General features: G+C 34.0%; 2 protein-coding genes across 2 annotated transcripts; both read left to right on the forward strand.

Annotated features, from left to right (window-relative positions):
- Window positions 1-984: 984 nt before the first annotated feature.
- LOC102585144 (60S ribosomal protein L18a-like protein) lies at window positions 985-5,905 on the forward strand. The gene is made up of 4 exons (XM_006365484.2): window positions 985-1,396; window positions 3,025-3,100; window positions 3,491-3,605; window positions 5,564-5,905. Exons 1-4 carry the CDS (start codon window positions 1,183-1,185, stop codon window positions 5,621-5,623), a joined length of 465 nt encoding a protein of 154 aa, XP_006365546.1. The 5' UTR covers window positions 985-1,182; the 3' UTR covers window positions 5,624-5,905.
- A 1,578-nt stretch (window positions 5,906-7,483) lies between these two features.
- On the forward strand, window positions 7,484-10,010 carry LOC102577837 (uncharacterized). Its single transcript, NM_001288323.1, is given in 4 exon segments — window positions 7,484-7,517; window positions 7,603-7,718; window positions 7,815-7,878; window positions 9,448-10,010. Coding segments are annotated over 4 exon segments (537 nt in total). The 5' UTR covers window positions 7,484-7,502; the 3' UTR covers window positions 9,790-10,010.
- The last annotated feature ends 2,317 nt before the right edge of the window (window positions 10,011-12,327 follow it).

Raw genomic sequence — 12,327 nt, forward strand, 5'->3', positions numbered from 1 at the left:
ATCTTGCAACATAAAACAATTATTTTGACGCAAAAAACCAATATGTGAGGTAATCATCTTTAAGGAAATAAAATGCATATTTAGTTAGAAACCTATTTTTAGTAAAAGCGACCTTCTGAATGTTTATTCAAATTGAAAATTATATAAATCTCTATATTTTAAGTATTATATAATCTATATGAAAAATGGCAAAAGTGCCTTGAAATTTTTTTATTTTTTTTTAAAGTATTTTGATTTACGAAAATAATTATTTCAAATTGTTCGAAATTTGAGAAGCTTGAAAATTAACTAAATTGTGGAGGGCCAAAATTGGGTGTCAACATTTTCATTTTTTATTTTTTTCTTAATAGAAGTAAGATATATATTTGCTAATTTAAAAAATATTATTAGAAAAAGAATGTATTAAAAAAGAAAATAAATAATATATTTTATTTAGAAAATGAACATTTTTGACCCATTAAATAACAATAAGGGCATTTTCAGACCAAAATATTGACGGCAAGAGCATTTTTGGACCAAACTACAAACGGAGGGTATTTTTGTTCCTTTCGCATAGTTTAAGGACATTTCTGACCCTTTTCCCTTTAGGGTGTGTTTGGTATGAAGGAAAATGTTTTCCTGAAAAACAAGTAGATTTTTGACTTATTTTTTCATGTTTGGTTGGTGAGTGGAAAATATTTTTCGAAAAAGATTTTTTTGTGTTTGATTTATGAATGAAAATTATTGTTGAGAAAATATCTCTTTTTTTATCAGAGAGTAGAAAATAATTTTTGAATTGAAATTAAAAATATTTTTAAATAAATTTAATTTTTTTTTTGGGGTAGGGGAGTGGGTGGGGCTGGCGGGACTAGGGGTGAGATGGGGTGTAAAAATAAATATTTGAAATTAAAAATATATTCTTTTTTCTTTTCTTTTATTTAATTTTTTATTCTGGTCTTCTTACTTTTATCCAAAATTAATTTTTATATCCACGTGTTGGCGTGAAACTTACCAGCTAAGCGAAGCCGAAAGCCAAATTGACAAAACCAGCAGCACATCTTGCCCCCAAGAGAAACCGAAGACCGCGAAATCGCCGATCACGTAGCCGCGCCGATCTGATTCTGACAATCGGCGTCAGAAACATTACGACTTCAACTCAATCCCGAAACCCTAAACTGTTACTCGATCTCTATCAGGGGAAGTATGAGCAAAGAAGACGGGAAGAATAGGGCCTCTTCGGCCACCGGCGAACCCTTGCCGGCAAACTATTACTACGGTACATTTCAAGGAGTAGCCAATCATCCGCCTCCTCCTCCACAGTCTCATCAAGTGTTCGGTTTTCCTCAGCCCGTTCCTCCGCCTGGTGCTGCCGGCGCTCCTCCTCAATACTATCCTCATGGTTATCAAACTGTTCACGGTATGTTTTCCCACATATTCATATATATATCTACAGGCGCTTCCATGATTACTTTTTTCACGCTTGTTGATAAATTCTGTTTGTTTCCGTGAATTAAGTTAAAGTTGGGAATTTTAATTCAACTTCTCATCCTGGATTATTTAAAATAACAACAACACACCGAGTGTAACCCCACGAGTGAGATCGGGGAGGGTAGAGTGTAGGCAAACCATATTGGGAGGTACAGAGGCTAAATCAAGTATATATAGCATGATTCGTTAAGGTACAGCTTTTTTCTGCTAATAAGTTAATTCGGGACACAATGCAGGGTATATAAGTCTTTTGGTTATAGTATATGATTAGATGGTTGTATGGTTTTGTCACCAATCAAAAAAACGAAATCCTTGTATGGTCTTGTCATTGAGGAATTACAAGAAGGGGCTTGATAATATGGTGAATGCGTAGGGAAGAAATTATAGCTGTTAAATTAGAACTCGTCAAAATGCCATATGAATTTTGTATAATATAGTGAACTCTATGCAAAAATTTAAACATAATGAAGGTAGTACATAAAATATATGTCTGGTGATGATATCCATTTCTACTACTCATTAAAAGCTTCACATGCCATATAGGAAAATACTCCAGAAAAATTCAAGATGTAGAATGAATCAACCATGTATGAAATCTAGATTTTTTGATAGGTTTCATAGATTTTTCAGTTTGAACAGGGTTATAACTAGGCAATTGGCAATCTTTTGTTGCTGGGAAATGACCTTTTTTTGTACTGTCCAGCGCTTTGTGCTTGGCTGCTTATATTAATAAAACAAAATGTTTTGTTCACTTATGAAAAATATGCCTCCTCCCCCTTAGAAATATAGAGAAGATACCTATAGTACGGATGATGATTGATGTGTTATGGATAATTCACTTTCTTCAGAGTAACTTTTTTTTTTGTTGAGGCTGGTAACATTTCTTCAGAGTAACTTCGTGATTTGTTAAGAATCAAGATTGTGTTTCTTGGAAAGTGAACTGAAGAATAAAGATTAGAATAAGGAAAATGATAAAAGCAAAAAATCCACCTTAGATCCCACACCATGCAAAGCGAAGCCCGGTATTTAAGTGGAGAAGGGTAGAGGGGCGGGCCCATTATCCACCGAGTTTAGAAGGCTGTGATTGGTCCAAAGGGGGCGGGTCACAGACGGATTTCTCGGTTATCCAAAAAAAAAAAAAATCCACCTTAGATTTAGGCTGTCAGAAAATTTTGGAATTCTGGATCTTCATAATTTTATTTTGGTGTCTTTTGCTTACATGTCAAAAGGCTTCTTTAATTTTTATAATTTTGTGCCCAGTTACACACTTCCACATTTAATCGGGCAGATGGAATATGTAATGTCTCCAACTTTCTTTAAGCATTTAGAAGTTGTAGAAGTGGAGTCAAATGTTATTTAGAAGAGAACTGACATAGGAAGAATGTTGAACTAGTTATACACGCTGTCTCGAAAAATTTCAGGAATGACACTTTTGAAAATGCTTTTTAATTTTTTCTGCTCTAATTGCTAGTTTGAAAATATTTGGTTGTTCAAAAACATTATTTTAATGTCAGATGATATATGCCATGTTCATTATGTTTCTTCACCGTGGCTTAGGTTATGCTGTTGCTGAAGGTAGACCTATGAGGGAGCACCGTCTTCCTTGCTGTGGTGTGGGGATCGGCTGGTTCTTGTATGTTTCTATTCTTGTACATTTTCTTGAGCCCTTATTTTTAAATTTTCTTTATGTATTGTGGTCAGATTGATAAATATTTTGCTTTATGCAAAAAAAGTGATATATGTAATCATACTCAGGTTTTATTTTTATTTTAGAGCTCTTTCATTGTCTTTAGAGTCTTATTTATATTAAAATAAAGACTGGTAAGTTGGATGTTGGGGAAACAATGTGAAGGCACACAGGAATAACAACTCAGCGGTTTCAAAAAGTGTGATCTGATAGTTGCTACTGGATTTACCTCTTTCTGGTGTTTCAGTGACCAGATTTTCATTAACTCAATTTGTAAAGAGTGATTAAGATTTCAATGTTGGCTTACTTTCATTTTTTTTCTGTTTTGTTTGGAAGGTTCATCTCTGGTTTCTTTCTTGGTACCATACCTTGGTACGTTGGAGCTTTTCTTCTTCTGTGTGTTCGGATTGATTATAGAGAGAAGGCTGGCCTTATAGCATGCACATTAGGGGTAATTTCTCTCTCTCTTTCTCTCTCTCAAATTACTATGTGGAAGATACTTTATATGCCTTGATTTCACCAGGCATGGCTATGTTAGTCTCACACTTGTAATACTGGCTTAATGTCAGAAGTATGCTCTCATTTCTATCTACTGGCATTATGGGTGATCCTAAAACCGGGATTCTTTTCACATGTGCTATAACTCTCCGTGATATTCTACAAAAGTTATATAGTCTGACAAAGAGAAAAGGATGAATACGATTATGAAGAAATAAGATTACCACTTACCAAGAGATGAAACGGAAAAAGAAAAATAAGGAACAAACTTAAGCAGTGTGTGGCAGTGTAGGCCACTTATTTCTTTTGTTGGGGTAGACTGGAAGTGTAAGGTTAAATGAGAAGTTTGAATGCTATATAAATTGTAGATTTAATTCTCGCAGCTCGGGTGAATTAGACAAAAGATGTTTCTAGTAAGTCCTCTCATTTTTGGGATGGATAATGTGCAGTAGCAATAGTTTGTTAAGTGCTTTGTTTTTGTTTCAATTGTATGGTTGATGATATCCCTTCTGTCACAAATTCTTGGGCATAATATGCTCTTCTAGGAGTCGAGTTGAGCAATATTGTTGGGGTACAATTACCCAGTTTCATTGGGTACAGAGTAAAGGAAAAACTTTTGGCACATAGCAAAAGTACCCTTAGAACTTATGGTTTTAAACATTTATTGTCACTTTTATGGATATAAAAGCATGTCATTAAGGGTAAAATTTGATGTTTAAAGTTGAAGAGTTCGCAAATATATATAGGCGTTATTCTTTGTTGTACAAACTAAGAAAAAATGTGTGCCATATAAAATAGAATAGGGTGAGTAATAAAATTTGGTTTGGGCAGCTAGAAATTTTGAAAAGAATAAATGTTTTGTACTTCTAGAGTATGTGGATTTGATATCAAAAAACTATATTTTGTTCCACCCTGTGAGTGCTTGCCCGCCTTACCTTGGAATTTACTTCATTTCACTTAGATATCCCTTTCTATTGATATTTACCTTATGCAAGAGCAGTCCTAAATATATATTATAACTTGGCTTTTCTATGAAGATATATTAGAGGAACATTAAAAGGATGGAAAATTAGACTAGGTTGAGAGATGGATTACATTTGGGTAATTTATTCTAAGACCAACCTCTTTTAGTTGCCCTTTTTTTTTTTGGCACAATTGCTTTTGCCCCTTTTCATGTCATGTTTGATGTTCCTGGTCTGCCAGATTAACCCAATCATCAGATTGTCATTCCTATGAGGCTGCGAGGAAGCATTTCTCACAAATTATTCAACAATAACCTTTATTCTCAATAGAGCCAAAGTCCTAATCTGACTGTTGCATGAGTTTTTGGCTTCTTTATGTATTTATGTTACTTTTCCTTCTAGTGCTGACTGATATTCAGGAAAGCTGGGGCTTGAAGCCTTATGTTCATATTTTCAATCTTCTTATTCTGATAGTGGATTTGTATCCAAGTAATGTGCAGTTTAATTATTCCTCCATTTGATTTGGGACAACTTCTTAGCTGTCACATAAAAGCCTCCCATGTTAGCGAATAAGCAATCCTGCACTGATACTCCTGTGCATTAATGCTGCTCTGCTTGCAGGGCAATACTTAAGTAATCTGTGTTAGTGTCAATCCTACTCTGTGTTACAGTTTAAATACCCTTTTAGTAATGCTAAACGTGAGTTGTAATATGCTGCGAAGGTGCTTTAAGCCTATCTTTGTTTGGGGTTGAGGGTAGATGGGGGATGAAGGGGGAGGGGACAAATGTTTGTTATTACCATCCAAGCAGTTGTAGCTATGCACTGATTAGCTTTCTGATTTCTGCAGTACCCAATAGAAGCACAGTCTGCACATCACTCCATTATTTATCGATTTCTTTTCTCATACCATATCAACCTCTGACTTTGTTTATTTGTTCGGTAAATCAGGCCATGCTTGCTTTGATTGCTGTGACTTTTGGTGTGACAAAGGCAACTCATTCCTGGTGAGGCTATCCAGGCTGCAATATGTGAACTTATCGTGGCAATCTCCATAGAAAAGGGGGAAAGAGAGAAAGGATAGAGCAACTTAAGTAATTGGTTTTTGTTTGAAAGATGTATCCTTTTCTCAATATGTATAGCAAATATTGACTTGGGTGGTTCTTATACTAAACAGGCACTTTCCTTTGTAATGTTTATGGTACTTCTTGGTTTTGCTCCAATAGTGATGTATATTTTTTGAAAATTCCCCAAAATATAAGTGCAGAACTATATTCAGCTCCATTGGGGGAAGTTCACCATTTTTTAAGATTATGACTTCTTTGGATATACATAATACATAATACAGTTTCATAATGCTTTTTAAAAAAAAAACTTAAATATATAATAGATTTAATATACATTTATCCAATTCATTTTAAAATTATTCGTAAATTAAAAAATTTCCTATACTAATTTTCAATATGATTATTAATTCATATTGGAATATATAAGTCTTGTAAAAAAATAATAATTAAAAATCATATATGATAGGTTGGATGGTTTTTTAAGTTTTTGCACGAATTGTCTTATTTCGGGGTGGTAGTTATTTGTCTCTCAAATCTATGGTCATTTAGTGAAAAGTTGTGTGCTAAATTGAGTAGTTAATTCACTTCGCATAAGTTTAGAGATTTTTTGTCTTATATGATATAAGTTTTGTAGGAATTAAGTTATGCCTCTTGAGACATAATTTGTGGGAATTTTGAAACAGAACTTATGCTAGATGCATTAGTTAGGTAGGAACTAAGTTATGCCATGAGTATTAATATCTCTCTTGATATAAGTTCTGTAGGGATTAAGGAGTCGTTTGGTACAAAGATGCATAATGCAGGGATTACTAATGCATGAATTAGTAATGCAGGAATTAGTAATGCAGAGTTTAGCAATGCAGGGATTAGTTTTTATCAAGCATTTGGTTCATTGTTTCTCACCTAATCTTATGTCTAGTTTAAAACTTTAGAAAAAGTTTCTTTCCTATTTTACCATTAAATTATTATGAGATTTTATATTTCATTTAACTAGTCAAGTTAAATACTAAAATATATATAAAAAAATATTATTAATTTTGAGGTGTGATATGTCACTATAGAGATCCTTGATAGCACAGTATATTTCTAATTTTTTGTTGGTCAAATATACCTTAAACTTAACATAGATTTAACGCTACTTAAATTGTTCAAATACGCGAAGCTTATTTTTAAAAAAAATAAAAATAGTTCAAGTGGTCAATCGACAAACTACATTTTAAAAAAATGGAAAAAATCAACTCAATGTAACAAATCAAACATGGAGAAAAAAATATTGATTTGAAAATCATCAAATTACATGGAACGAATTTGGAGAAGTTAAAAGAATATTTATAAATATTCTCATATAAATAAAAAGGAACATTAAATTACAAAAAAGAATTAGGAGGTTTTTTTTGGGGATAATTTAGTCTTTTAAGGGTCTTATCCAAGGATTGTTAAACCTTGGATTAGTTATCTCTCCCTTTTCTAGAGATAAAAATAAGACCTTAATGTAACTAAACAATGTTTTTGTTGGACTAAATTTTAATCTATGGATTATTTTGATTAATACGTCCTACCATAAATGACATAACCTGTTATGCCTTATGAGACAAGTTAGATTATGATAAGAAAATATAAACTTATGCCCATAAGTAACAAAAATTAAACATTAACCCAAAGTTGGAGCATTAAGACATGGGCCGCCTCCCCAATTATGTATGTAGCCCAAATTAGGAGCTAGGGCTCTATGTATAGCCACTTTTAACTTGAACACTCTTTCTTCTTCTTTTTACTCACTTCGGCGGCAAACGTAGTGCAGAGGGAAAGAGAGCCTTGCCGAAATGGTGACGTACAAGGTAAAGACTCTTCTTTTTTCACTGGGTTTCCATTTTTATTTGAGGTTTGATCAACAATGGTGTTTATTTTTTGTTGTTATTGCAGTTCCATCAGTACCAGGTTGTCGGGAGAGCTTTGCCCACTGAAACAGATGAGCATCCCAAGATTTATCGTATGAAGTTGTGGGCTACAAATGAAGTTCGTGCTAAGTCCAAATTCTGGTATTTTACAACTTTTTCCCTATCAATCTTCTTGTTTATGTTATATGGTTAATGCTTATGCTAACCGGGTTTTGTTTGATTTGGTTGGATATAAAGGTATTTCTTGAGGAAGCTTAAGAAGGTGAAGAAGAGCAACGGTCAGATGCTGGCTATTAATGAGGTATCATTAAGATTCATTTATCTAGTTTATCTGGACTGAGTGTATTTTTAGATTATGTATTAGAAGTCTTATGATCAGTAGTTCAATAATAGCAATTTTTGGTGCATGGTGTTTAGTATTTGGTAATTAGTTTTTTATTTTATTTTACTTATTGGGGTTCTAATTGATTTGCGCTTTTGAATAAACAAATGTAAATCATATGAAGTTTTGATTGCATATGTGAAATCTGATGTATATTATTTTATCCAAGGGTGGTTTTCTTTTCGGTTTGAAACTTTATCTCAAAAGATTGGATTTTGAAATTGCATTTTCAATACCCATTCATCTTTATTGCCCAATAATATGTTCTTGGTTCAATATGTGCTGGAATCAGTGCGATTTACCTTGTTTTGTGCATTAGGGAGAACATCCAAACCCTGACAACTTAATGCATATGATACAAACAGTTAACATCAACTCCCCTCAAGTAATTAACACAGTGTTCCACCAAGTTTGAAAGAGGAGATAAGAGGCCTGTCTCTTGGTGTGCAACAGGAATTTCAAGCTATGATATGATGTTAGAAAATGCTGCAATATCTGAGTCGGGGGGACGGAAAAAGAAATGGCTCCGAAGAATAAAATTGGGGTTCCCAATGCTTCTCCACGCTCAACGAGATGCGCCAACCTCGGGATGCTTTACTCCTAACCCCACAAGGTTCCGAGACGGAGCTTAACCTGAGTCTCGGTTAAGAACGGCAATGATATATGTTTCCTTTTATTTAAGTTGGTTAGAATGTTCAAATTTGAGCAATATTGGTCCCTCTTGGCGAAATTGTTAGCAGAGAAAAATTTGATAGAGGCTATACCATCTAATTGGAATTGAGGTCTAGTTGTACACCTATGTCCAAATTTTATTTTTTGAAAATGTACATTGGTCAAATTTTGCTTAGAGCCTTTTGATCTTGCTAGTGATTTCTTTGTTAGAAGCAAATCTAGCTAACTTTAGTGTTGGAGAACATAATTGAATAGGCAAATGAGAAATTTGTTCAGATGGAACAAAATCAAAGGGGATTCATATAGTTAGTCCAACTAGCTTTGGATTAAGGCTCTGTTGTTGTTGTTGGTTGTCTTGTCTATTGGCAATCATGAAATGATGCTTTTTGTACAGATATCCAGTTTCATGATTGTCGATAAACAAGAAAAAAACAAATCACTAGCAAGATCAAAACGGCTAGTTTAAATCATGAAAGTGTTCAGTGTTGTTGCCTGTTTATAGTCCAGTGATAGTCATTCCTGGCACCTGTGCTTATTCTTGCAAATAGAATATCTTCCCTCCAATCCCTTTCAACCATTGGTATGACATTAATGTTTTGGTTATTGTGGCACTGCATCATGCACTAATCCCTGGTTGTTTCTCTGTATGCTGTGTTTAAATTGTTTGTGGAGATTTTATAAGATATCCTGAATTTTTCTCATTTTCGTGATATGTCTTTGTTGTTCCATCAAACTAGGGGATTTCATTTCAGCAATATTTCCGTCTCCTTTGTGTTGAACCTCCTAACTATAAAGATTGTATGTTCAACTTCTTAGATCTTCGAGAAGAACCCAACAACAATCAAGAATTATGGTATTTGGCTCCGTTACCAAAGTAGAACTGGATACCACAACATGTACAAGGAGTACCGTGACACCACATTGAATGGTGGTGTGGAGCAGATGTACACTGAGATGGCTTCTCGCCACAGAGTTCGCCATCACTGCATTCAGATCATAAAGACAGCAACCATTCCAGCTAAGCTGTGCAAGAGGGAGAGCACTAAGCAGTTCCATGACTCCAAGATCAAGTTCCCGTTGGTGTTCAAGAAAGTCAGGCCACCATCTAGGAAACTCAAGACCACATACAAGGCTACTAAGCCCAACTTGTTCATGTAACTTGTTTGGTCATATGTGCATTGAGAAGCAACTTCAGATTTATGCAATTTTGGTGCATTAGTTGAGTTGAGTTAAGATTCATTGTGAAAGAGATATAAGTTAAACCTTTTTGTTCTACTGACCAAATGATGGTGGTTATTAGAGTATTTTTAATCATGGATTTCTATTTGCTTTTATCGTTGAAGTTCTTGCTAATAAATTTTGTTAGCATTGGTGGTAAATGTGGGGTTGATTTCGTTTGATTCATCTTGGTGTTGTCTCAGTTTGAGAAGAGGTGAGCAGTCTCACTGGGTATGCCATAAATATGTGAAAACAAGTTGTGTTTGGATTTTTTTTTTCCCTGTATAGACCCTGTCCAGATCAATTGTGAACCAGGAGCAATAAGAAATCTTGATCAAGCAGCTTTGTCTTTCCTGTTTCAGTCCCCCTGTGTCTTTGTTGTTGTGGTGGTGGTGGTGGTTGTATAGTATCGATCAGTTTTGGAGAATTAGCAGACGAATTGAAGACGTGCACTTGTCACAACATATAATAAGTTTTCGTCATGAAATTTAACATCATCATACCTTTGTCAATGCATGTCCACCTTTCATCTCCAAGTTTGCAGTAGGCCAAGTTACAATGCTCACAACCATAGATGGCAGCACCCATACAATTAGGTTTAGTAGGAGTTGAATTTGTGCACAAAACTTGTGCTTACAAAGTAAGTTTTTGTGTGGCCATCATCATCATAGGTTTCAAGCTCATATACTGGGTGAGACTTTTCTGGTGGACGGTATTATATCACATCAGGAAAAGTTATACCGCGGTGGAAGGGCGATTAGAACCTTGGTGAATGGGTTATATAGAGAGATTCTAGGAGAGTAATCATTACTAGAAACTAACCAACTGTACCAAGGACCTCTGGAATAAAGTCGAGGTAGTGAACCTTTGTTTCATGTAAACAAAGAAACTTTTCACGTATTTCATTATCGTCATCACGATACAGTAGACGCCACGGATGTGAAGGACGAATACTTAGCAATATAGACAGACCTCCATGAAGTACAAACAGACTTGATCAGTAAATGTAACAAGGCAATTAGCTATTAACCTCAACAGATCCTCTGACCACATTTTACTCTGATCTGATATAACAATAGGGAATGTGATAATTTAATTAGAGCAATACTATGTTAGTATACATGTTGTAATTTGTACTGGTTTGCCAAACACCAATATGAAGATTGGTTTTATAGGTGTAATGTTTCTGATTTCTAGTTTACATAGGTTTTCTTTTCCTTTTCCTTACCTCATTCGTTAAATATTTCAACAACTTTATGGAACTGCACTATTATATATCATCATCTTTGTTTCAATTTATTTATCCAGCTTTTTCTTTAGTCTGTTTTAAAAAAGAATATCTCTTTTAAAGATACATTAATCCAAACAAATATTACAAATTAATATGTGAAACTGCTGTATATTTTTTCTGAGGGTGGCCTCAAGAATACATAAAAGGGTCTACTATGGCCAACTTGTTCATGTAACATGTTTGGTCATTTGTCCATTGAGAAGCAACTTCATATTTATGCAATTCTGGTGCTTTAGTTGAGTTGATTTAAGATTGCCTTTTTGTTCTGATCATATTTAGATATGCCAATTACATGTTATAATCATCTGGATTCACAATGATTAAAGGATTTTGGTTATACAATAAAGAGAGAAAAAAAAGTGCATGCATAACAAAGATGGAATTTAGGACATGGATGTGACCCCTCACCAAACTAGGATAGATGTCAAAATGCCTTTCATTTGCTACAAAAGAGCTATTATTACTCCAACAAAGGTACTAAAGTTTTGTCAAAACTACTTTATATAGCTGCAATGTTTGACAAGCCTAAGATGAAATAACCTCTTATATTACTTGGACAGTTTATTTTCACCAACCTCAATCAAGAATTTCAAAGAGAGGAAATGAAAAGGGGATACTCAATATATTAAAGTAAAAAGTAAGCCATGAAACTAATCTTTCTACAGGGATAAAATAAGGGTATCCTTTTCTACTTTGATCAACAAAGAATAAGATAAAATATTCTTGAGTTTCAAACTTTGTCATAAATTAACATTTTCCTAAAGTTCCTTCAACCAATATTTCTTAAGTGAAATAGGAAGAGGAATTACTTGTTTCTTTTAGTTAAAATAGATAGAAATTACATAAAATTGAAATATGGAAATAGTTGATGAGGAAAGGATATAAGACACCTAAGTATGATCTATTTGTAGAACAGTTTTAAGTTTTATGCACTAAAGACACTTAAGAATCATTTACACAATCAAGTCATTTTTTAAGATTGAGGTAACTAACTTACTATCACACGTTAAACTACACTGATATTATAATTCATATGTATATGCTTTTTAATGGTACACTTTGGGAACCATTATTATGAATGTGAGGAAAGAAGTTTTGGTATATGATTAGATGGGGCAAAAGCACTTTATCTTTGTCTACCACCAGTATGCAAATATCATTACCATTTTTAACTGTTGAGCTGTCTT

The sequence above is a fragment of the Solanum tuberosum genome, unplaced genomic scaffold (genome assembly GCF_000226075.1).
Source record: "Solanum tuberosum cultivar DM 1-3 516 R44 unplaced genomic scaffold, SolTub_3.0 scf00552, whole genome shotgun sequence".
Lineage (NCBI taxonomy): Eukaryota > Viridiplantae > Streptophyta > Magnoliopsida > Solanales > Solanaceae > Solanum > Solanum tuberosum.